Source organism: Ursus arctos, unplaced genomic scaffold, assembly GCF_023065955.2.
Source record: "Ursus arctos isolate Adak ecotype North America unplaced genomic scaffold, UrsArc2.0 scaffold_4, whole genome shotgun sequence".
In the NCBI taxonomy this organism is placed as follows: Eukaryota; Metazoa; Chordata; class Mammalia; order Carnivora; family Ursidae; genus Ursus; species Ursus arctos.
Genome location: NW_026623056.1, coordinates 28,379,931 through 28,403,949, shown reverse-complemented (window position 1 = coordinate 28,403,949; position 24,019 = coordinate 28,379,931). Strand labels below are relative to the sequence as shown.

The 24,019-nt window shown below is 46.7% G+C and overlaps 1 protein-coding gene across 1 annotated transcript in view; it reads right to left on the bottom strand.

Annotated features, from left to right (window-relative positions):
• Window positions 1-24,019, bottom strand: part of SLC12A8 (solute carrier family 12 member 8) — a 118,648-nt gene that overhangs the window by 78,904 nt on the left and 15,725 nt on the right. Inside the window, exon 6 of the mRNA XM_048215063.2 lies at window positions 19,032-19,263. Coding sequence (XP_048071020.2) covers window positions 19,032-19,263 — 232 coding nt within the window. The remainder of the gene's footprint in view (window positions 1-19,031; window positions 19,264-24,019) is intronic.

Below are 24,019 nucleotides of genomic sequence, written 5' to 3'. Positions count from 1 at the left end.
TATATAGATACGCAACTCTTTACTCTGTGTGGCAGCGATCTCTCTACAAAAGAAGTCATCTCCTTCAAAGAGTCCAGGGGTGCGGGGACTCGCTGTGGTCGGTCCTTCTCCTCGCGGCCTCCCGGTGTTCCACAATGACCACCGCCGTCCAGTTGGCTGCTGCTCGCAGACGCGGGGTGGGATGAAGCAGGTGGTGTTTGGAACAAATTGCCTAAGCCTTTTCAACTCAGGACTGAGACGTGGTTCCCTAAAAATGGCATACTTGGCTTGCAGGTAGCTGCAAACAGCAGGGCTCCCTGCCTCACCAACTAGCGTCATAAGGGGCCTCCCGGCGGCCGAGTCAGCCCACGGCTGCGAGCGATGGCTCCCTGTAAACACAGATTGCGCGTGGGACTCAGGGCCGCAGTGGGGTATGGATGGGACACTGGGAGACGTGGCTTCCAACTGCGGCTCTGTGTGACCCAGCAAAGGCCACTCAAGCCTCTCTGTTCCTCACCCACAGCATCAGGCACATCACCCAGATTCAACATACCCAAGTTCAGGGAATCTAAGCGCATGCTGGTTTGCCCTTAATTACCATCGACTTTGCGGGGGGGCGGGGGGGGGGGAAGGGAGGTCAGTTGCGGGACAGAGAGGCTTCTGAAAACACAGCCCATCATCCAAAACTGACTTCAGCGCTGGTGCTGGCCTGCTTGGGCTTCCATCCCCATGTCTAGGCAGAGCCTGTAACAATGTTATCACTTTTTAAAACATATGCCTCAACTGGTTCCTATTGCAGACAATTGGCAGGTGCCCAGTTAATAGATTATTCCACCAGACAGCTGAATGCATTGGCCAATGGTCAAAAATGAGGTCACTGCAATCCTATGTGCTGTAATTGGAAAAGCCTAATGAAAAACAATTGTCTATTTTTTAACAAATAGGAATCCGTGTTCCCAGACCCCCTAATAAGTGCCTTGCTTGGTGTGTGGTTCAGGAGCAAGGGAAGATCTTGTGCAAGGTCAAGTTGGCTTTGCTCTTTGACTCATTTGTAGTGCATCTGACTGTCTGTGTATGTTTCACATCAGCAAATACCCAACCGGATTCCAGATGACCTACAGGAATTTCTGGCCAACATTGCCAGATCCCTGGTCTTTCTCTCAAACCTGCACAGTCGGAAAGAATGGGTCAGGAGACTCCTGTCCCAGCCATCTGGACACACACGCTCCGTGGATATGCATAATACAAAGCACATGTGCTTTCTCGAAAAAAAATATATTTTTTTCTTTTTCTAAGGGCTACAGAGCTGTTACTACCAGAGCCCGTGGCGTCCTTCCAGCGCGCAGGCGTTCCCAGACAAAACTCTCCCTGTCACCTGCCACAGGTGAGACCTACACACCGACTGCACCAGGCATTCATCTCTGCTCTTTGGTCAAGTCTTTAACGCCTCCCCAAGCATCTCCACTCCTCGCAAACAAAAAATCCAGGAGGAAAACTTTCAAAGCCAGTTTCTTCTCAGCTGCAACCCTTCCTTCCTTCCTCCTTTCCAAGACATTCGACTGAACTTGCAACCTGACCCCGCCCTGGGCCGGGCCCTCCACACAGGCATTGTGGTTCCTCCCGCCAGCGGCAGCCTGGGCAGACAGAATACCTGAGAACTGCTGCCAAAACAGGAAGGTCGGCGCCTCTCGGCAGGGAGGCCTGGGGAGCAGCCCGTCTCCTAGGTGACTGCAGATAAGAGATGAAGGGGCCAAGGCTGTCCACACCTCCAGTCACATTCCAGAGCCTCAATCTATCCGATTCTTCATTTAGTCACTCAACAAACATCGAGCATCTGCTGATATAGAGCCCTGTTCTGGAGCTGGGGACAAAAAGGGACTGAGATGTATCCCTGTTTCCAGGGGCACCTGTGTTGTTACAACAGGACCCCAGCGGGGGTGGGGGGGGGCAGCCCTGGGCACCTCAGACTCGTCTGGGGCCCTCAGGGAAACCACGTCTCTGCACTCCCACACTGATCCCACCAGCAGAGTCCCTAAGATAACATCATGACAAACAGGGCAAGCGCAGTGGATCGCGCAGCCCCAGCTCGCCTCCTGAGCCTCACCTCTCCCTGAGCGCCAGCAAGGGCTTCTGGATCCAGGTCTGCTTTCTGGTCCCAAGAACATGTCTTGTCGCAACTCATTGGAAGGTTGGCCATGCTAATTGGCATATATGTTGGGCTCTGATCTACTGCACACATAAAGTTTTCAAGCCTAAATCATCAACGCTGCCTGATTTTGCAAAAAGCCTCCAAAAGCCTGCTCATTACGTCTACAATGGATCAAGTCTTTAACTGGATAGTAACTAACTTATTCATCATGGCAAGATCTGTGTTCTGCAAAGGGGGATTAGGGCAGTAATGAGGACCCCAGGCTGGGCCAGAAACCCCAATAAAGCAGCTCATTCAAAGGATCCAGTCGTGAATAGAGGTAGAGGGAAAGAGGGAAGATCAAAGGAGGAAACGAGGAAATGAGGGAGGGGGAAAGGAGTCAGAAAGGGATGGGGAGAAAAGGAAAAGATTAGGAGAAGTCTGCAAGAGGGATGCTTCCCATCGCTTTTACTGTGGCCACGAATTCCAGCAGGTGGTCCGCTGGCCCCACTAGGGGTTCTGTGGTCCTGGTCCTTTCTGAGTTAGCATGACTTTCCAAGGAGTCACCTGAGAAAGTGCAGAAACTCTCAGGCCTGCTAGGGTCAGACGGCCTGAGGCCAACAAGGTGGAGGGCTGAGGGCTGAACAGCCTGGCTCCCAGACTGGCGTCACCCCTGTGCTCTCCAGAAGACGGGGGGTAGGCCTGCGGATCCAGGAGGGAGCACTAGGTCCTGTCGTGATAGACACCATACCCTGCCCTGACTTGGGTCCTAGTCAGCTGACCTTGTCTATCACCGCAGTGCCCGTGGCATTCGGGAACCATGTTTTGGCTAAAGTCCTCTGGCTCATCTCCTGCTTCCCCTTCAAGCTCTGACCCGTTCAATAGCTCCGACCAGGCACGGGAGGGCCGAGCCAAGACTGGCAGTTTCTTGGATCCCCTAGATCTGAAGGAGGAGGACGGCCCCACCACCCTCCTCCAAGAGCATGCCAGACCAGGAAGTGCCTGGAAGCACTGCAGAATCGTGCTTTCGAGTCAGGAGCTCTGGGTTCACATTTTGGCTGAGACACTTCCTTTCTCAGGAAAGTTGCATCACCTCTTGGGGCCTCAACGTTGTTGTCTGTGAAATGGGAAGAACCATCTCACCCATATCACCTGGTTGACTCAAGGATCAAATAGAATAATAGATGTAAAGTGCCTGACACAGAGTTGGTGCTCATTACGTTTTCCGCAGACGTCCACACACCCATCAGCAGGTTTTGTGCTGTGTCGGGCCTTCAGCTGAGTGCTGGTCAAGTGAGAAAGGCCGAGGAAGAGCCAGTCCTTGCCTTCAGGGGCCAACTGAAGAGGTCGGGTCTCTGCCCTGGGCCGGCTCTCAGAGCGGTGAGTTCTTCGGTCCTACCTCCAGGGCTCTGCCAGCCTGAGCAGTCCGGCGGCACGTGGCCTCCCCACTGGTCAGCTCTCATTCCACTGAGTCTGTTAGACAGCAAAACAGACGCTAGGCCGACAGGGCTTCTCCAGCCTGGGTGCACAGCAGAATCACCTGGAGAGCTAGAAAACAGACCAAGCGGCCCCGGCCGGTGGTGCGGACTGGCTTGGTCTGGGGTGCTGCTTCCGCCGCACGGGCAGGGTTGAGAAGCCCTGGGACAGAGGCTGGGATCAGAGTCTCCGAGAAGGCTCCGGTCCTCTCTGCTGGACCAGGGAGGGCTGGGTACCGAGAAATTACCTCCTCTCCGGGCCGCAGTTCGGGCATCTGTGAGATGGAGAAAGGAGCCCTGGCCAGCCGCCCCGACAGCGTCCTCTGTGAGGGTCACGGGAGGTGCCGGCTGCGAAAGCTTTCAGTACAGCATCAACCTACTCGACCGCCCCGAAAGGAAAATGGTAATGCCAGGACACCACAGGCCATTCCGACAAAGGGTTCGCGCTTCCTCCTAGCACCTCCGTGGGCAGAGAGGAAACACCGAGCGAGCTGCCCCGGGACGAGGCTCCCGGAGCCCTCAGAGGCCAGAACACAAACAGCCAGAATCATGACTCCACACAGAGGCCACCCTGGGCACTGCAAGGCCTTCAGGCAGGCCTCGCTCACAGCCCTGGAAAACCCTTCCTTCAGGCAGGCCTCGCTCACAGCCCTGGAAAACCCTTCCTTCAGGCAGGCCTCGCTCACAGCCCTGGAAAACCCTTCCCGCCGAGCTCTGCACAGAAGCCCTCCCACCACAGGGGGAAGGGAGCCCACAGGGAAGGCTCGGGAAGACCCATGGCTGGGAAGATGATCCGATAGGGTTGTGGTGGTAGCTGGGCCACTGTCTTCATCTCAGGAGGAGACCGGGGCCCTAGGGAAGACGTCCCAGAGCGGGGGCACCCGCCGAGGCACCGGGGCAGAGCAGGTCACGGTCTGGCATCGCCATCCTTCACCCGGTGTGCTCGTTCCTGCACAAACATTCACTGACCACCTGCTATATGCCAGGCACCGTGCATCCCAGGGAGACCCCAAGCCTTGTCCTCAGTTCCCACAAGGGCAGGCTGACTACGAGTTCCAGGGGGGCAGCCAAAACATTTCATGTGCTCGTTATATCCCGCACGGAACAGGGAACTGTCAGCAGAAGAGATTCTGGGGTGTATTCTTGGGGAAAGAATATTCATTTTAGGTTACCTGCTTTGTATGTTAGGAATTCTGTCAAAGAAGAGGTTTTTGTTGGTGGTGGTGGTGTTTAAATACAGACCAGTAAAAAATGCTTCTTCTGGTGAATTAAATTCCATCTTGGTAAGCGTCGTGCTGTTGGCTTCAAGGTCAGCACGCTCTCCCAGACGGCCCCAGCCCGTGCCAGCGCCTCACCCACTGCCACACCCAGCACGACGCTCCCTCCAGGCCCGACCGCTTCCTGGGGCCCTGGGCCACCACGCTCTGCGACCTCCTCCTCATCAGCCCCCCTGGGACCTCGCTTGAACTCTGACGCTGACCTCTCCCTCACCCCCACATCTGTTCCTGCTGCTAGATTCCTCCCAGATCCCAGTGCCCGCTGCCACTGGCCGGCCAGCCTCATGTCAGCCGTGTCCCCTCCCTCTGCCCCATGCACACATCGCCTGGTGCCCTTTCCTGTCTTTCATCTGCCCCCCTTTCCCATCCCCAGAGGCCCTGCAGCATCACTGCTTTCCTGAATCACCCAAACAGCCTCTCGAACAAGTTTCCTGCCTCCATGCTTCATCCCTATCTCAAGCCACTGATTTGTCTACACTGCGGCCAGAGCAATTTTTCTAAAATATGAAACCAAAGTCATGTTTCCCACTGCCCCAAGATAAAGCCCAAGCCCTGTCGTGGGGCAGCCCAGGCTTTCAGGAGCTGCCTCGACCTGCTCCGCTTGCCCCTCCTCGCGCTCCAGGCTCTCTCTTGTTTTCCCAAGCACAGAAGGCTCTTGGGTGCTTGCATACACTGCAAGATGTGCTTTCTTCTCTTCTTCCTCTGGCTAGACCTTGTACTCCCTTAACACTGAGCTCGGAGGTTATCTGCTCTGGAAAGCCTTTCCTGACTCAGGCTGGATTGGGAGTCCCCCTGGAAACCCTTGTCACAGGACTTGTCACTGCTTAGTAACTGTTTACTTGTCTGGGTCTCCTATGACACTGTAAGCGGTTGAAATGAAAGAAATGGTATGACACGACCTAACGTGAACAAATCTCAAAAATATGGTGGGTGAAAAAAGCCAATTACAAAATTATTCATTTGTCCACTATTTAATATTTACCAAGCGAAACGGTTCATGCAATATGACAAAATGTATGTGAAACTTTCAGACACTAGGGGCACCTGGGTGGCTCAGTCAGTTATGAGTCTGCCTTGATTTCAGCTCAGGTCATGGTCCCAGGGTCATGAGACTGAGCCCCGTGTCGGGCTCTGCGCTCGGCACAGAGTCTGCTTGAGACCCTCCCCCTCTCCCTCTGCCCCACTACCCAACCTCCCCCTAAATAAATAAATAAATATTTTTTAAAAAAACCTTTCAAACACTAAACAATATTAGAGATCAACAATAATAGAGATCATATGGTATCTACATAGGTTAGAAAAATCAAAACACGTGGGAAGGACAAATATCAGCCTCAGGATTGTGGTCCCCTAGGGGAGAAAAGAGAGTGGAGAAGAAAGTACAGCTTAAACTGTAATCTGTAATGCTTTATACATTTTTTTTTATTTTTTAAAGATTTTTTTTAATTTATTTATTCTACAGAGATAGAGACAGCCAGCGAGAGAGGGAACACAAGCAGGGGGAGTGGGAGAGGAAGAAGCAGACTCATAGCGGAGGAGCCTGATGTGGGGCTCGATCCCATAACGCGGGGATCACGCCGTGAGCCGAAGGCAGACGCTTAACTGCTGTGCCACCCAGGCGCCCCTGTGCTACCCAGGCGCCCCCTTTATACATTTTTATTTTTAAGAGAGCTCTGAAGCAAAACTGGCATAATATCATCCATTACATTTGGGGGATGGATAAATGAGAATCTGTTATATTATTTCGTATATATTTGAAATATTTCATCAGTGCATTTTTTAAACTTTTAATGAGGAGCCAGAGTCTCCAATGCCCTTGTTAACATCCCTGGGGGTCTGAGCACCCCACCGTGGCTGTGCGCCCCGCCAACCTCCACGGGCCTGGCGGCCACATCACACAAACAAGAATGCAACCTGGTGTTGTAAACATTTTTCTCCTCGCTTTTACTGGGGAGAAAACTGAGGTTCAGAATACGTATCCTTGCTCAAGACCACCAGAAGCTCCCAGATGTCAGACAAAGCTTCATGTACAATTCCTACCGTTTCATCCAAGAGAGAGCACTTAGGTCAAGCAGAGTGTGGTAGAGAGAATTCCAGAAATAGGAACAGGGCTGCATTCATGTGTATTTATGACCCAGCGAGTGGATACGTTTCTGGGAAGAAGAGGGCTCGGGAAGGTGCAGAGTTGGAGATACAACCAAACAAGTAATTTGGGGCTAGACCATGAAACTTAATGAATGCAAACCTACTGGGTTTGGACTCTATCCTATAGATAATAGGAAGTTGCTGGAGAGGGGCACCTGGGGGGCTTGGGCAGTTAAGCATCTACCTTCAGCTCAGGTCATGATCCCAGGGTCCTGGGATCAAGCCCCGCATCAGGCTCCCTGCTTAGTGGGGAGTCTGCTTCTCCCTCTCCTGCTCCCCCTGCTGGTGCTCTCTCTCTCAATCTGTCAAATAAATAAATAAAAGAAAAAAGAGAAAAAAAAAAGAAAGCTGATGGAGAGTCACATAAGCAAAGCACTGTTTTAGGAAAAGTAATCTGGCTTCAGGGAAGAGGAGGGTGAGTTGCCTTCCTATAGGGGACGGCTAGAGTCAACCAAAGGGAAAGTCCTGGAAGATACATTCAGATTTGGAAATCATCTAAGGGCCCCACATGAGAAATGGCATCTAAGACGAGAGCTGGGGGCTTGAAAAGGGTAGGAAAGTTTAAGCTACACAGAGAAATGAAAGTTCCCTCCAAGTTTTCCAGACTTGGAGAAATGGTGTAGGCATTTGGGAGATAAACTAGTTATTTGCTTATTGAGCTTTTTTCTTTGGCTGGAGGGGAGGGGGTGAGGAGGAGGAGGTAAATAACGGGAAAAGGAAGAAATGCAGGACTTCAGCTTTGCTTGTCTTTAATTCAAGATGATGTTCACACATCCAGAGAGAGATGGAATGGCAGCTGGTGACAGGGGAGCTGAGTCCGAGACAGCTGGAGAAGCAGGTGAGAGCCCCCTGGGCAGCCGCAGCCACAGTGCCCGAAGGATCTGTCCGGAGAAGGGAGCACAGGGAAAAGTAGCACTGACGACTGACCCACGGTCCCCTGCCTGCATCCAGGGACAGGAAGGCTAAGAAGAGAGCCAGGCAGCGTTGTGTTGGACAGGAAATGGGAAAAGACTGATTCAAGTCAGCAATGGTGGTTGCCGTAGGCTGAAAGTTCGTATCCCCCTCAAATTCCTAATCCCCAGTGCGATGGTATTTAGAGGTGGGCCTTTGGGAGGTGATGAGGTCATGAGTGTGGAGTGTTCTTGAATGGGCTTAGTGCCCTCATAAAGGAGGCCCCAGAAACCTTCCTTGCCCTCCACCATGAGAGGACACAGTGAGAAGACAGCCTTCTACAAACCAGGAAGCGGGCCCTTGCCAGATAGGAAATGTGCCTGTGCCTTGATCTCGGACTTCCAGCCTCCAGAACTGTGACAAATAAATGTGTGCTGCTTAGAAGCCCCCCAGGCTCGGCTGTTCTGTTATAGCAGCCTGAATGGACCGAGACAGTGGTCAGTGGCACAAAGGGGGTCAAGAATAAGAAATGAGCAAAGGTTCTGGCTTTGAAAGGCCAGGGCACCTCAGGTACAGTAATTTCAGCTCCTGAACAGTGAGCTGGCTTTCTCATAGCCGCACAAGGCAGAACCAGAACCCCCTGCGAGCCTCGGCTGAGAAGAACCCGGGCCTGCCCCTGCTGTGCCCTGTGCAAGAGCCATCTCCCGCAGCCGGCAGAGCGCCAGGGCAGGGCGTGCAGCGTGCCAGACCAGAGGGGACTGCTGACCCACGCTAAGCCACAGTCTGCCTAGAGAACCAAAAAGTGAAGCTTGGAGATGCATAATTTCATTTTTAAATGCAGAAGATAGAATTAAAATGTGCCACATGTCACTTTATTTTCTAAAATGTATTTTATCTATATTTGCCTGACTTCTGTGGCAATAAAATCATTTTGGCATGACACACATCTTACATAAATGAAAATATAATCCAACAAAATGGCATTTTAGGAGCTTTAAGCCAAACAAATGTTTGAGAGGGCCTTGTTTAAATTAAGTTGCCGTGCTATTTAGCTTTTCACAGTAATGTAGCTGTGTCTCCAGGGAGCCCTGTGCAATGATGCTGTTTTGGAAGAGCCGGGATGGGAGCGGGGAGAGGAAGAGGGCCTGTGTGCCCTGGGCCTGCGTGCAGGCTGGAGAGACGAGAGGTCGGGAAGCGGAGGTGAGGAGTAAGGTCCACGGTCACGGGTAGCTTGGAGTCGAAATGAGAGACACGACATAGTGGCTTGGGATGGAAAGACGAGGGATGACTTAGGGGTTTGACTGGAGGGAAGGATGTGCCAGGTAAAACACATCAGACTAAATGAAAGTCTGCACCCTGACAGTGAGAACCCCAACCCCTTCCTTCCCCCCACCTCCATCCTGTTCCCAGCACTGTGGTAGCCAGACCCGCCCGTGGCAGGAGACCAGAGAGTTCTCTGGAGGACATTACCTGCACCAGAGGAAAGACCAACAAAAACTGGCAGTTGGGAGTCTCGGGTGACACAGCCCAGCGCACCACTCGATCATCCCCCAGTGTCTCCCAGCACAGCCATCCCCTCCTTTGCGCACAGAACTTCCATCGGCCGGGCCGACCGGTGTCCCCTCATTAAACATGAATGGACAGCCAGGCACTAGCAGACACTGAAGAAAGCTTGCAGCAATTAACGCGGGGAACAAAACAAGATAACAGAAACAAAGAAGCACAGAAAAAACAGACAATGTAAAGAGCAGAAGAATTTGCAAGAAAATAAAACTCCTATAAATTATAGCCCGAAAGAATCAAATAGGGATATTATGTTCATGAAACAAGAACAGGTTGTGATTTTGCAACCGACAATCGGAGAACAAGAGAGAGCTCTTGGAAATTAAGGCTAGTCAAAATGAAAAATTCAGTACCTTGGAAATAAAGTTGAGGAACTCTCCCATAAAGTAGGGATGGAGAAAAGGAATAAGCTAGAGAAGAGAGAAGATTAAAATAATAAGGAGGAGTTCTAACATCCAAGCAATCAGAATTCAAGGAAAAAAATAGAAATTTAAAAAGAAGAGAGAGAGAGAAAACAAAGGGGAAGAAACTGTCAAACAAATAATTGAAAATTCCAGATTGAAAGTGCCCTAGGTCAATGAATAGCAATTTCCATTATGAAATGTTAGAACCTCAAGGGAAAAGGGAAGACCCTAAAGCACTTGAGGAAGAGAAAGGAACCCACATAGCACCAAACTGCTGGATTCCACTGAGTGCCAGAAGGTAGAGCAGTGGCTTCAAAATTCTAAGGGAAATGATTTTCAGCCTAGATTTTTATATCTCCTACTAAGCACATGTGGAAGTGGAAAAGGACATGTTGCCTCAGGGACAGAAGAGGACAATTTGGGACCCAGACAGTAGGGACAACATCTGGGGGCAGTGAGGGCAAGTACCAGCACAAGAGTTGTGGGCCTGGTGTGAGATGGTCCATCCAGAAGGGAGGTGAGAATGGGGTCTCCAAGAGAGAACGTGACACAGGGAGAACTGGGAAAAATGCCTGTACTTAAAACTTTATGGATTATTTTTTTAATGGTGATTTTTAAAAACTAGAAAACAAAGCAAATTATTTTAAAAAATGGAGTGCAGTGGATTGAATGGTGGCCCCAAAAAGACATGTCCACGCACTAACCCTAGAAAACTATGAGTGTGGCCTTGTTTGGAGAAAAAGGTCTTTGTAGATGTAATTAAGTGAAGGATCTCAAGATGGGCTCATCCTCTATTATCCAAATTGGACCTATTTCCAACAACAAGCTGTCCTCATGAGTCACTCATGGAGGAGAGGCAAGAGGAGGAGAAGGCCATGGGACCACAGAGGCAGAGGTGGGAGCAATGTGGCCAGGAGCCAAGGAATGCCTGGAGCCCCCAGCAGCTGGAGGAGACAAGGAAGTATTCTCATCAAGAGCCTGGGGAGGGAGCGTGGCTCTGTCCACACCTTGCTCTCCCACTGCTAGCCTCCAGAACTGTGAGCTGAGATGTTTCTGTTGTTTTAAGCCACCCAGCTTGTGGTGATGTGTGAAGGCAGCCCTAGGAAACTAATACACAGAGCGAGCTTAATTTCAGGAAAAGTTGAAAGATACCAAAAAAAAAAAAAAAAAAAAAAAAAAGTAATCAGAGTATGCAATTTGGCTCAAAATGAGTATCTTTTTTTTTTTTTTTTTTTTAGATTTTATTTGTTTATTTGTCAGAGAGAGAGAAAGCACAAGTTGGGGGAGCAGCAGGCAGAAGGAGAAGCAGGCTCCCCACTGAGAATGGAGCCTAATGTGGGACTCGATCCCAGGATCCTGGGATCAGGACCTGAGCCAAAGGCAGACACTTTACCATCTGAGCCACCCAGGCACCCTTGGCAGAAATTTAAAAGACTGAACATATCCAATATTGTTCAGGGTGTGGGGAATCAATAACTTTTATATACTGCCAGTGGGAGTTCAGAATGGAACAACTTTATCAGAAGGCAGTTTGGCAGAACCTAAGAAAATTTAAAATGTGCTTGACCTTTGTCCTATTAATTCTATTTATAAGCCTTGATCCTATAGAAATAAGCTTTAAATTGTGCAAAAGGATAGTCATGTCAGCAATATTCTAATAGCAACAAACTTGGAAAAAGCCTAAGTAATCATCAATAAATTAATGTTTAAATATAAAGTACTTAGATTTGTAATACGGAATATTATGTAGGTGTCAAGAAAGAATGAGGGAATCCTAAATGTACCGACATCACAGGATATCCATGATGTTACTGAGAGGGAGAGGAAGAAGAGCAAAACAATAGAATCCGATTACATTTTTACAAAGAACTATGTTGTGTGTATGTGTGTGCACATGTACTTGTATCTGTGTAGAAAACAGACTGGAAAGATATTTACCAATCTCCCTCTGGGGAATAGGAGCAGGAGAATAGAGTAAGGGAGGGCATTTTCACTTTTTATTTTGTATTTCAGTATTTTTGAATTCTTATAATATAAAACATTTTGCCTCTGAAATGCGCGGGAAATATAATTTCATTTAAGTGTATTAAAATTTTTTTTTTCTGATTTTAAAATTTACTGTTGTGGCTTAAAATGTGTCTTCAAATTCTTTGAATGAGGGCCGGACTAAGTGACTCACTTCTAACAAAGAGACTGTGACGGAAGCGTGGCTACGTGACTTCTGAAGCTAGATCACGTGAAGGATAGAGCACGGGCTCTCTGATTGTTTGCTCTCAGGGAGGCCAGCCACTGCATGACTTGGGGACATGTAAGCAGCTCTTGGGAAAGGACCACATGGGGAGGGATGGAAGCCTCCTGCCAACAACCACCCCCGACTCACCAGCCAGCTCCTCCAGCCCTGGTCCAGCCTTCAGACGGCTGTACCCCTGCTGACATCCGACTGAACCTCATGAGAAACCCAGCACCATGACCGCCAGCCACACCATACCTAAATTCCTGGCCCACAGAAAAGGCAAGAAATAATACATGTTTATTGTTGTTTTGTGCCACTAAATTTTGGGGTGATTTGCTAATTAACTAATGTCTGTACCAAGCTCCCTGGGGAGGGTAGAAGTGTGAAAATGAAGTGAAGGAGGAAACTTTGTTTTCTTACTTTCTACATTTTTACTTTATACATTCCAGGCCTGTTTAGATTTTTTTAGTCTTTTATATTTAAATAAAAGGATAGAAATAAAGTGAGGCTTAAGTGTATTTTTAAAACATTCGTTCCCTGATTTTAAAAGTAACACTAATGAGAAAGGACAAAGTTGCGGGCCTGACACTACCCAACCTCAGCGTTCATTAGAAAGCGATGATAACCATGACCAACGGAGCTCTAGAACAGAACGGGGAGCCCAGAAATAGACACACACAAGTATAGTCAACGGATCTTTGACAAAGGAGCAAAGGCAATGAATTCACCCTTTTCAACAAATGCTGCAACAGGACAACCACATGCAAAAATAAATCTAGACACTGACCTTACATCCTTCACAAAAACAGACTCGAAATGGATCATGGACTTCAATGTAAGATAAAAAACTATACAACGTCTAGAAGATCACATAGGAGAAAATCTACATGACCTTTGGTTTACTAATGAGTTTTTTAGGTATAACGCCAAAAGCATGATCCATGAAAGAATAATATTGACGTTAGATTTCTTTACAATTAAAAACTTCTGCTCTGCAAAAGACGCTGTCAAAAGAAGAAAAGGACAAGCCACGGATTGGGAGACAATATTTGCAAGACCTATATGTGATAAAGGGCTTGTGTCCAAAATATACAAAGAAGTCTTAAAACTCAGCAAAAAGAAAATAACCAGATTAAAAAATGGTCAACAGGCCTGAACAGACACCTCACCAAAGATGATCTACAGATATCGAACAAACATATGAAAAGATACTTACTATCATATGTGATTATTGAATTGCAAATTAAAACAACAAGATACTACTCTTAGAGATACATATCGGAGTGGCTAGCATCCAAGAAACTGACAACAGCCAACACTGGCAAGGATGCGGAGCAACAGGAACTCTCATTAATTGCTGGTGGAAATACAACATGGCACAGCTGCTTTGGAAGGCAGTTTGGCAGTTTCTTAGAAAGGTATTTATTCAAATGGGTTAAAAAGTTTTGTCTTCACAAAACCTGCACACAAATGCTTACACAAGTTTTATTCATATTTGCCAAAACCTGGAAACAACCAAAATGTCCTTTAATTAAGTGAATGAATAAAAAAAAAAAACCTGAGTTGCATTGCACAATAAAATATTATTCAGTGATAAAAAGAAATGAGCGGAAAACTTCCAAAATTTTTCTATGGGGCCAGCATTACCTTGATCCCCAAACCAGACAAAGACCCCACCAAAAGGGAGAATTACAGACCAATATCCCTGATAAACATGGATGCAAAAATTCTCACACGATACTAGCCAATAGGATCCAACAGTACATTAAAAGGATTATTCACCACGACCAAGTGGGATTTATTCCTGGGCTGCAAGGGTGGTTCAGATCCACAAATCAATCAATGTGATACACCACATTAATAAAAGAAAGGACAAGAACCATATGATCCTCTCAACAGATGCAGAAAAAGCATTTGACAAATTACAGCATCCTTTCTTGATTAAAACTCTTCACAGCATAGGGATAGAGGGAACATACCTCAATATCATAAAAGCCATCTACGAAAAAGCCCACAGTGAATATCATTCTCAATGAGGAAAAACTGAGAGCACTTCCCCTAAGATCAGGAACATGGCAGGGATGTCCACTATCACCACTGCTGTTCAGCACAGTCCTCAGCAATCAGACAACAAAAATAAATAAAAGGCATCCGAATCGGCAAAGAAGTCAAACTCTCACTTTTTGCAGACAACATGATACTCTATGTGGAAAACCCAAAGGACTGCACCCCAAAACTGCTAGAACTCACACAGGAATTCAGCAAAGTGTCAGGATATAAAATCAATGCACAGAAATCAGTTGCATTTCTATACACCAACAATGAGACAGAAAAAGAAATTAAGGAGTCGATCCCATTTATAATTGCCCCCCAAATCATAAGATACCAAGGAATAAACCCAACCAAAGAGGAAAAGGATCTGTACTCAGAAAAACCACAGAACATTCATGAAAGAAATTGAGGAAGACACAAAGAAATGGAAAATGTTCCATGCTCATGGATTAGAAGAACAAATATTGTTAAAAGTCTATGCTACCTACAGCAATCTACACATTCAATGCAATCCCTATCAAAATACCATCAACTTTTTTCACAGAGCTGGAACATATAATCCTAAAATTTGTATGGAGTGAGAAAAGATCCCAAATAGCCAGAGGAATGTTGAAAAAGGAAACCAAACTGGTGGCATCACAATCCCAGACTTCAAGCTCTATTACAAAGCCGTAATCATTAAGACAGCATGGTACTGGCACAAAAACTGACACATAGATCAATAGAACAGAATAGAGAACTCAGAAATGGACCCTCAACTCTATGGTCAACTAATCTTCAACAAAGCAGGAAAGAATATCCAATGGAAAAAAGACAGTCTCTTCAACAAGTGGTGTTGGGAAAACTGGACAGCCACGTGCAGAAGAATGAAATGAGACCATTTCCTTATACCATACACAAAAATAGACTCAAAACGGATGAAAGACCTAAATGTGAGACAGGAATCCATCAAAATCCTAGAGGAGAACACAGGCAGCAACCTTTTCAACCTCGGCCGAAGCGACTTCTTGCTAGACACCTCTCCAAAGGCAATAATGAACTACTGGAACTTCATCAAGATAAAAAGCTTTTGCACAGCAAAGGAAACAGCTGACAAAACCAAAAGACAACCGACAGAATGGAAGAAGATATTTGCAAATGACATATCAGATAAAGGGCTAGTATCCAAAATCTATAAAGAACTTATCAAACTCAACACCCAGAGAACAAATAATCCAATCAAGAAATGGGCAGAAGACATGAACAGACATTTCTCCAAAGAAGACATCCAAATGGCCAACGGACACATGAAAAAGTGCTCCACATCACTCAGCATCAGGGAAATACAAATCAAAACCACAACGAGATACCACCTCACATCGGTCAGAATGGCTAAAATTAACAAGTCAGGAAATGACAGATGTTGGCAAGGATGCAGAGAAAGGGGAACCCTCCTACACTGTTGGTAGGAATGCAAGCTGGTGCAGCCACTCCGGAAAACAGTATAGAGATTCCTCAAAAAGTTGAAAATAGAGCTACCCTACGACCCAGCAATTGCACTACTGGGTATTTACCCCAAAGATACAAATGCAGTGATCTCAAGGGGCACCTGCACCCCAGTGTTTATAGCAGCAATGTCCACAATAGCCAAACTATGGAAAGAGCCCAGGTGTCCATCAACGGATGAATGTATAAAGATGTGGTATATATATATATATATATATGCAATGGAATATTACACAGCCATCAAAATAATCTTGTGATGGAACTAGAGAAAGACAATTATCATATGATCTCACTGATATGTGGAATTTAAGAAACAAAACAGAGGATCATAGGGGAAGGGAGGGAAAAATAAAACTAGATGAAACCAGAGAGGGAGACAAACCATAAGAGACTCTTAATCATAGGAAACAAACTGAGCGTTGATGGAGGGGAGGGGGGTGGAGGGATGGGGTAATTGGGTGATGGACATTAAGGAGGGCACGGGATGTAATGAGCACTGGGTGTTATATAAGACTGATGAATCACTGACCTCTACCTCTGAAACTAATAATACATTATATGTTAATTAATTGAATTTAAATTAAATAAACAAGTAAATAAATAATAAGAAAATCAAATTTAAAAAACAAAAAACCAAAAACATTATGCTAAATAAAAGCAGCCAGATGCAAAAAAGAAAAAAAAGAGCTATCAAGTCACCAAAAGGCACAGAGAAACCTTGAATGCATAGTTTAGTGAAAGAATCGAGTCTGAAAAGGCTATATACTGTATGATTCCAACTGTGATGTTCTAGAAAAGGCGAAACAAGAGAGAGAGCAAGATCGGTGGTTGTCTAGAGGCCGGGGGCAGCGAGGGTGGGGGACATGTGAATAAGAGGAGCACAGGGATTTCGGGCACATTAAACTGTTCTGTATGATACTGTAATGATGGATACACGTCATTATTATTTGCAAGAGCTCACAGAACTGCACAACACAAAGAGTGAATCGTAATCTAAACCATGGATTTCGGGCAATAGTAAGCTACCAGTATTGGTTCCCCACTTGTAATGAACATGCCACAAGAATTCGAGACATTAACAGGAGTAGGGAAGACATGGGAACCCCTGTACCCTCTGCTCAATTTTCTATAAAACTGCTCTACAAAATACATCCTATTCGTTTTTTAAGCAGCACTGATCAATTGACAGAAACGTAGAAATAAAATCACATAGCCACCCATAATCTCAGCAGAGAGACAGCCACTGTTGACACTTAGGCATAGTTCCTTCCAGTCCTTTTTCCAGTCTTTTTTCAAATGTCTATGTTCCTGTCATTTTTCTAAAGAGCTGAAATCATTCTGCTAAATCCATTCTGAAGGTTTATGGTCTAGTTTTAGTTTGGATTTTTAACTGCAAAGAAAATAGCACATATAAAACATCAGTGATACCAAAAACAGATCCGAGAGGGGCCCGTTTCCATGGAAATGATTGAAAATAAATTTCACTTCACACTACACCCTGCTAATGTACTGACCAGAAAGAAGGAGAAATACTTGGGAGTAACAGAAGAGCAGCCAAGATAGCTTCTAATCGAGAAGAAGGAAAACACAGCAGCCTAGCGAGGTTTCGAAGAGGCCAGGAGTAGCACCCTGCAATTTAATGAGTTATGCTCTTTCAGCAACCGCGTGGATGGGGGGAGAAAGCACCCAGGAACGGGAGACCGGGGTAGACTCCCTCGCCTCCACTGACAGTTAGTTTGACAGCCAAGCAGCCAGCAGGTCTCCCTCCGGATGTGGGCTTGTCTCTACAGTTGGTGCGAGGCCAGGAAACAAATCACTCCTTCCCTCCAATGGAGAAGCTCCAAATGTTTAGCAAGCTGCAGGGCCCGGGCGCCGAGTGATGGTTTGGACAGCGCATGGACTGGCCCTTAGTGTTGGAGTGGGTCCTGGGGGCAACCCTCCTGCACAGGGGTTAACCCTTCAGATGCTGCGTCCTGGGCAGTCTGGAGGTTCTGGGAGGGGGATCAGGATGCCAGAATGTAGGGGGCCCTCACGGAGCTCAGGGGAGTGACTAGTTTCCAACAGAAGAATTTTAATATGAAAAACTAGGAAGGCCAGAGTAGAGTGTACCAACTGAATTCTGAACATCCTGCAACCAGTGTTTTTTATGAAAAGATGAGAGTGTTTAGGACATGTGTCACGGGCAGCCTTCATGGGGGACAGCAGAGCTCCAGTCACAAAAAGACAGCTGCTGGTGGGAAGACGGCACAGCTTCCCACCTGGGAAACAGCACCACGGTAGAGTTGAATAGATCCCGTTTCATTCCCAGCTCTGCCCTGTACCAGCACGAATGGCATAAGCCCCAGTTTCCTCATCTGTAAAATGGGTATCACTGTTCTTCCCTCGGGGGGTTAGAACAAGGATGGCATGAGGTAAGTCACGTGCAGCACTCGGCACAAGGCCTGGCACGAGGCAAGTGCTCCCACCATTAGAGGTGCTTGAGCTGTGGGTCTTTTTCTTTTCTTTTCTAACACAGAGGATGGCCCCATTTCCCTTTCCCTGTCCGGATTCCGATGTAGACGCCTGGCCACTATTGCCATAAAAAGCCAGAGTCCCCGAAGTGGGAAATATCAGGCAGCTATCTTTTTTCTACAGCACCCTACAAACAGCCCTGCACTCTGGAGAGGAACAAAGACTTCAGACGCCAAACCAGCCCAGATCACAAAGCTACGAAGCACAGGCGCCCTGGATAACAGCATCCCACTCAAAGTGCAAGGATTTAGGCTTAGAGTCGCCAAGCACCCTCCAGGCCCCAGAAAACTCAGAGTTAAACAGGGGCCCATTCGTTCCCAACATAAAACACCATTTCCAAATGGTGCACAGTGTACCTGTCGTTTATTCTCCTTCTTGACTCAGCTAACGGAGTCATATTTTTATTTCGAAAAAAAATGGCTATAAAAAGAACTATAGGTAATCAACCTATATCTGTCCCCATCTCCCACAAATGATAATCGTTAACATTTGTTATATTTGCATCCTTAAAAAAAAAGAAATAAAATATGACACACAAAATTAAAATGTGTTTTCTTCCCTACTTCCAAATCTATATCCTACCACTCTTCCAGTTACTGTTAGGGATTTAATCTTTATCTAGTCCAGTTCTACTTTATTCTTTGTTTTGGCTAAACGTTCCCTTTTTTTTTTTAACAGAAAGAAGACAAAAAGAAACATGGACAATGTGCTAAGTGAAAATGCCTGTGTGAGGGGGGGCTTTCCGGCCTCTGCAGCCAGGCCACTCACCTGCTCCAGGAAGAGTACACTCGCTGTAGGTAACGCTTGGGGGGGAGCCTTGCAAACTCACACCTACTAGAAAGCAGTGCAGATTCCTGGAAGGCCCTCTCCTGAATCCAGAAGGCTTACCTGGGTCCAGATGCGTGAAAGAGCCCACCACGAAGTCCAGTGTGGACACAGCCAGCAGGAACAGCAGCAGCAGCTGGAGGCGGATTATCCACTTGACGCCTGCTAGGTTAATCCCCAGCAAGGCCAGAAGCACCACCACTGACATTCCTCGCACCGCCCAGATGCTCCGGAAGCTCAGCAAATCGGAGACGGACTCAGCAAAGCCGGTGATGTACATGGCACCTGCGACACACTGACAGAGCGGCCGGGGGGGCGGAGTTGGCAAGAGAATAGAGCATCCAGAACCCACAGGCCAGAGCTGCCCGGCACGGAGGGCCCCACTCACCCCTGTCAGGGCTCAGCCCCTGGGAGCCACTGTGGGGGGCTCAGCGAGCCTTTCCTGCCCATGACCCCTGCCTCGGGCCTCGTTTCTTCTCATCTCCGTCTCTACCGTCCTCCTGAGGGGAGCACGAACACCAGTCTGTGGCAACTATGGTGAGAAGATCACGGGAGGAAGGAGATGGGACCCTGGGCCAAAGAGCACTTGGCACTTCTCCATCTGAGTTATTCAAGAGCTAAACAGAGGGGGCGCCTGGGTGGCTCAGTTGGTTAAGCGGTTGCCTTGAGCTCAGGTCATGATCTGGAGTCCTGGGATCAAGCCCCCGAGTCCAGGTCATGATCTGGGGTCCTGGGATCAAGCCCCCGAGTCCAGGTCATGATCTGGGGTCCTGGGATCAAGCCCCTGGAGTCGAGTCGGGCTCCCAGCTCAGCAGGGAGTCTGCGTCTCCCTCTGCCCCCCCCATGCACTTTCTCTCTCAAATGAATAAATGAAATCTTGAAAAAAAAAAAAAAGAGCTAAACAGAAGCACACAGGGGGTCCCATCTCAGGGCCTTAGAAAGGCACTGAAGCAGACCCCAGTGTTTCCTCCATCTCTTTATGAGTCACTATTATTAAAAAACAACAACAATGACTTAAAACTTAGAATTTAAACAAAAAGGGAGCCACATCCTTTCAATGTCATCTGGAGCAAAGACTACCCAAGGACTCTCTAGGTGAACGTACTTAGCTCTACTCATTGCTTACTATTGATTAAACGTGTTAAATGTCCCAGACTTTGTGAAGTCACTGTCAATTTATAGATTTCTTTCCAGCAGAGATGCAAATAACTCCCGTCCAGTGGAACAGATAACCCAAAAGATTCGGGTTTGTTGTCCTGTAAGACATCAACCAGTTTTGTTCGGCAATCCGATCCTTACACTTATTTATGAAACTGCTTAACCAGGAACTAGGTAATCAATACCATCTGACGGGCTCCCCCATTAATTAATGAGTTAAATAAAATCTTTGGCACATTTTATATTTGCCTGAAAGTCATAATTTAACCTTTTTAAAAAAATATTTAAAACTCAATTTCAAATAAATCTTTGAAAATCAGACACCAACCTCACCCTCCGTAATTCCTCAGCCCCCTTCTCCCCATCAGGTTCGATCCTTCCCCAACGCCCAGGCCAGCGGGTCACGGTCATCACTGTGCTCTGCTCCCATTGTTCTCTCAGGGAACAAATTCCACCCTGGCCTCAGTCACGTTCCTCCTTCATGAAGTCTTTCCTCATCCCTGTTTTCTGCATAAATACTATGCTAACTGCTAGTGCCGTGCAATTAATTACCTGGAACTTTCCAACCGACTATTTGCTTTTCTAGCTGGTGAACAGCAGCATTTGCTCACGTGAAGTGGCCCAAGCACTAAAGGCTGTCTTTTGTTTCCTGTAGCCCCTCTCTCAGGTTTCCACCTAACACCACTTTTTAGCCCAAAGAGGCCAGGAACCAAACAACCAGGTAAGCCCTCTGGAGGCTGTGAGAAAGGACAGGGTGGTCAAGAGGATGGACTATGAAAGCTGACGAGGGCCAGACCCTGTGGCTCCCAGTCCTAGCTGTGGGGCTTGGGAAAGTGTTGTAAGCTCTCTGTGCTTCATTTCTTCATCCGTGAAATGCAAGTAATAATAGTACCTGCTTCAAAGGTTATTGTGAGGATTAAATGAGATAATTCCTGTAAGGTCCTAGAACTCTATCCGGCTCATAGTCGGGGTTAGAGAGATACTAGCTCTTCTCATTATCATTCTTACTCTACTGTTATTAGCTACCGAAGAAGAGGGAACAGTAGTGAGCCATGAATTTCATAAAATACTTTGCTAATGCTCGGGGAGTCCGGGTAGCTCAGTCAGTTAAGCATCTGACTCTCAGTTTCGGCTCAGATCGGGATCTCAGGGTCGTGGGACTGAGGCCCCGTGAGCAGCTCTGCCCTCAGTGCAGAGTCGACTTGAGATTCTCTCTCCCTCTCTCTGCTCCTCCCATGTTCTTTCTCTCTCTGTCTCTTAAATAAATAAGTCTTTAAAAAAATATTTTGTTCATGCTAAATACATGATGGTAATGTCACTGGAAATTTGCAAAGTAAGTAAGGATTCTTAAACCAAAGAGACTTACTTTGAGAGAAAGCAATAACAGCCCCCAAATTCAACTGTCTTCTCAAAATCTAAGAACTTGGGGATAAAAGGTGAGGGTATTGATGGAATGTGGGTAAGTAAACGTGTTAGAGAGATTATCATATTTGCTCGGTGGAGGAACATAGTAAGCAATGCTGTTCGGTTGGGAACTACAGGAAAACTATAATTATGGCTTTTCTTTTTTTTTTTAAGATTTTATTTATTTTTTTGAGAGAGAAAGAACACAACCCAGGGGGAGGGGCAGAGGGAGAGGGAGAAGTGGGCTCCCCGCTGAGCAGGGAGCCCGACACAGGACTTGATCCCAGGACCTCAGGATCACAACCTGAGCTGAAGATAGAGGCCCAACCAACTGAGCCACCCAGGTGCCCCTAATTATGGCTTTTCTAAGGGTAGACTATGACTATTCTCAGATCAAAAAGCATAGAACTTCCAAATCGACAAGGAGAAAAATACAAAATACAATAGAAACAAATTTGAGCCATGTTGGCAAAACAACAAATTTTTTAAATTTCAAATTATCGAGAAAGTAATGAAAAGGAGAATATTGTATTCTAAAACTTGAGAGGCACATTAATCCTGCATTCAGAAGGGGAAAAACGTATAACCCTAAATACTTCCATTAGTTGAAAAAGGCAGAAAAAAAAATTTAACTTAAGATGTGATGGAAAAAGATCAATATAAAAAGATAGTAGGAAGAGGGGCGCCTGGGTGGCTCAGTCGTTAAGCGTCTACATTTGGCTCAGGGCATGATCCCGGCGTTATGGGGTCGAGCCCCACATCAGGCTCCTCTCCTGGGAGCCTGCTTCTTCTCTCCCACTCTCCCTGCTTGTGTTCCCTCTTGCTAGCTGTCTGTCTCTGTCAAATAAATAAATAAAATCTTTAAAAAAAAAAAGATAGTAGGAAGGGGTATTTAATAAATGAAAATATGAAATAACAAAGAAAGGATACAGAGAATCAAGGCTGATCCTAAAGGGTGTCTGCCTGGCTTAGTAGGTGGAACACGTGACTCTTGATCTTAGGGTCATGAGTTCAAGCCCCATGCTGGGCACAGAGATTCCTTAAAAATAAAACCTTTTTAAAAAGTAAAAATAAAAGCTGATCCTTTAAGAGGTAGATAAAATACATAAACAGCTGGCAGTCTGGTTAAGGAAAAACAAAAAACTACAGATCCTAGCAATGAGAAAAGAAATGCAACTACTCTTACAGAAGAGAGTAAAAGCATGACTAGAGAAGACAAGTGTGCCATGAATTATGGTACATTCGTATTACGCAATGCTAAGCTACTAGTTTAAAAAGCACAGTTTAAAGCACTGACCTGCAGAGAATCGTAGGGGAAGGGAGGGAAAACTGAATGGGAAGAAATCAGAGAGGGAGACAAACCATGAGAGACTCTTGACTCTGGGAAACAAACAGGGTTGTTGGAGGGGAGGTGGGTGGGGGGATGGGGAAACTGGGTGATGGGCATTAAGGAGGACACGTGATGTAATAAGCACTGGGTGCTACACGTAACTGATGAATCACTGAACACTACTTCTGAAACTAATGAGGTACTATATGTTGGCTAATTGAATTTAAATTTTTTTTAAAAAGCATTGACTTCAAGGAATAGCTATGAATTATTGTTAAGTGAGAAATACAAGCCATGGAATAGATTATGAACTCTGTCCCCATGTTTGTAAAAACACGCAAGCACTTCAATCATCAATTCACATACATGAGCAAAGGGAAGGTGCTAGAAGAGGATGGCAGGTGTTCACACCGGTCACCTCAAGACTGGGAGGGAAACAACCTTTCTCTTAACATTATCTCCGATAGGTTGACTGGTTACGATGAACATCATTTTGTAATTTTAAGAGAATTTTTTTTTTAGGTTTTGTTTATTTATTTGAGGGAGAGGGAGAGAGAGCACAAGCAGGGGAGGGACACAGAGAGAGGAAGAAGCAGACTCTCCCCGCTGAGCAAGGAGCCCAAGGCGGCTCGATCCCAGGATCCCGGGGATCATGACCTGAGCTGAAGGCAGACGCTTAACCGACTGAGCCACCCAGGCGCCCCCATAAAAGAACTGTATAAGGGAAAAAAAAAAACAAACATCTGAAGAGTACTATTCTGTGTAAGCAAACACTACACCCGGGTACAGAGAGCACTGTGTGTCTAGGATGCAAGGCTTCCCCAACACCGCTGGTGAGCTTGACACCCCACCCCGCAGGGGTGTAGACAACAGCACCCCAGGCCCTCCCCAGAGCAGCCCAGCCACCCTCCCTCCCAACCACGAATATTCCTCTTCACTGGAAAACATCCTTGTCAACTTGTTTAATGTAGAAACACCACCAGAGTTTGTTACATTTTTTCAGTATTTTTATCACCTTTTAAAGTTCATACATCACCTTCCCCTTTTCACTCTCTGTGGAGAAACTCCTAACCCTCAGCCGCAGGGAGCAGGGGCGTCACCCCCTGTTGTACAGAGAGAATGGGACTGTCTTTCAGGGTGGAACACCTCCATTCCAAGG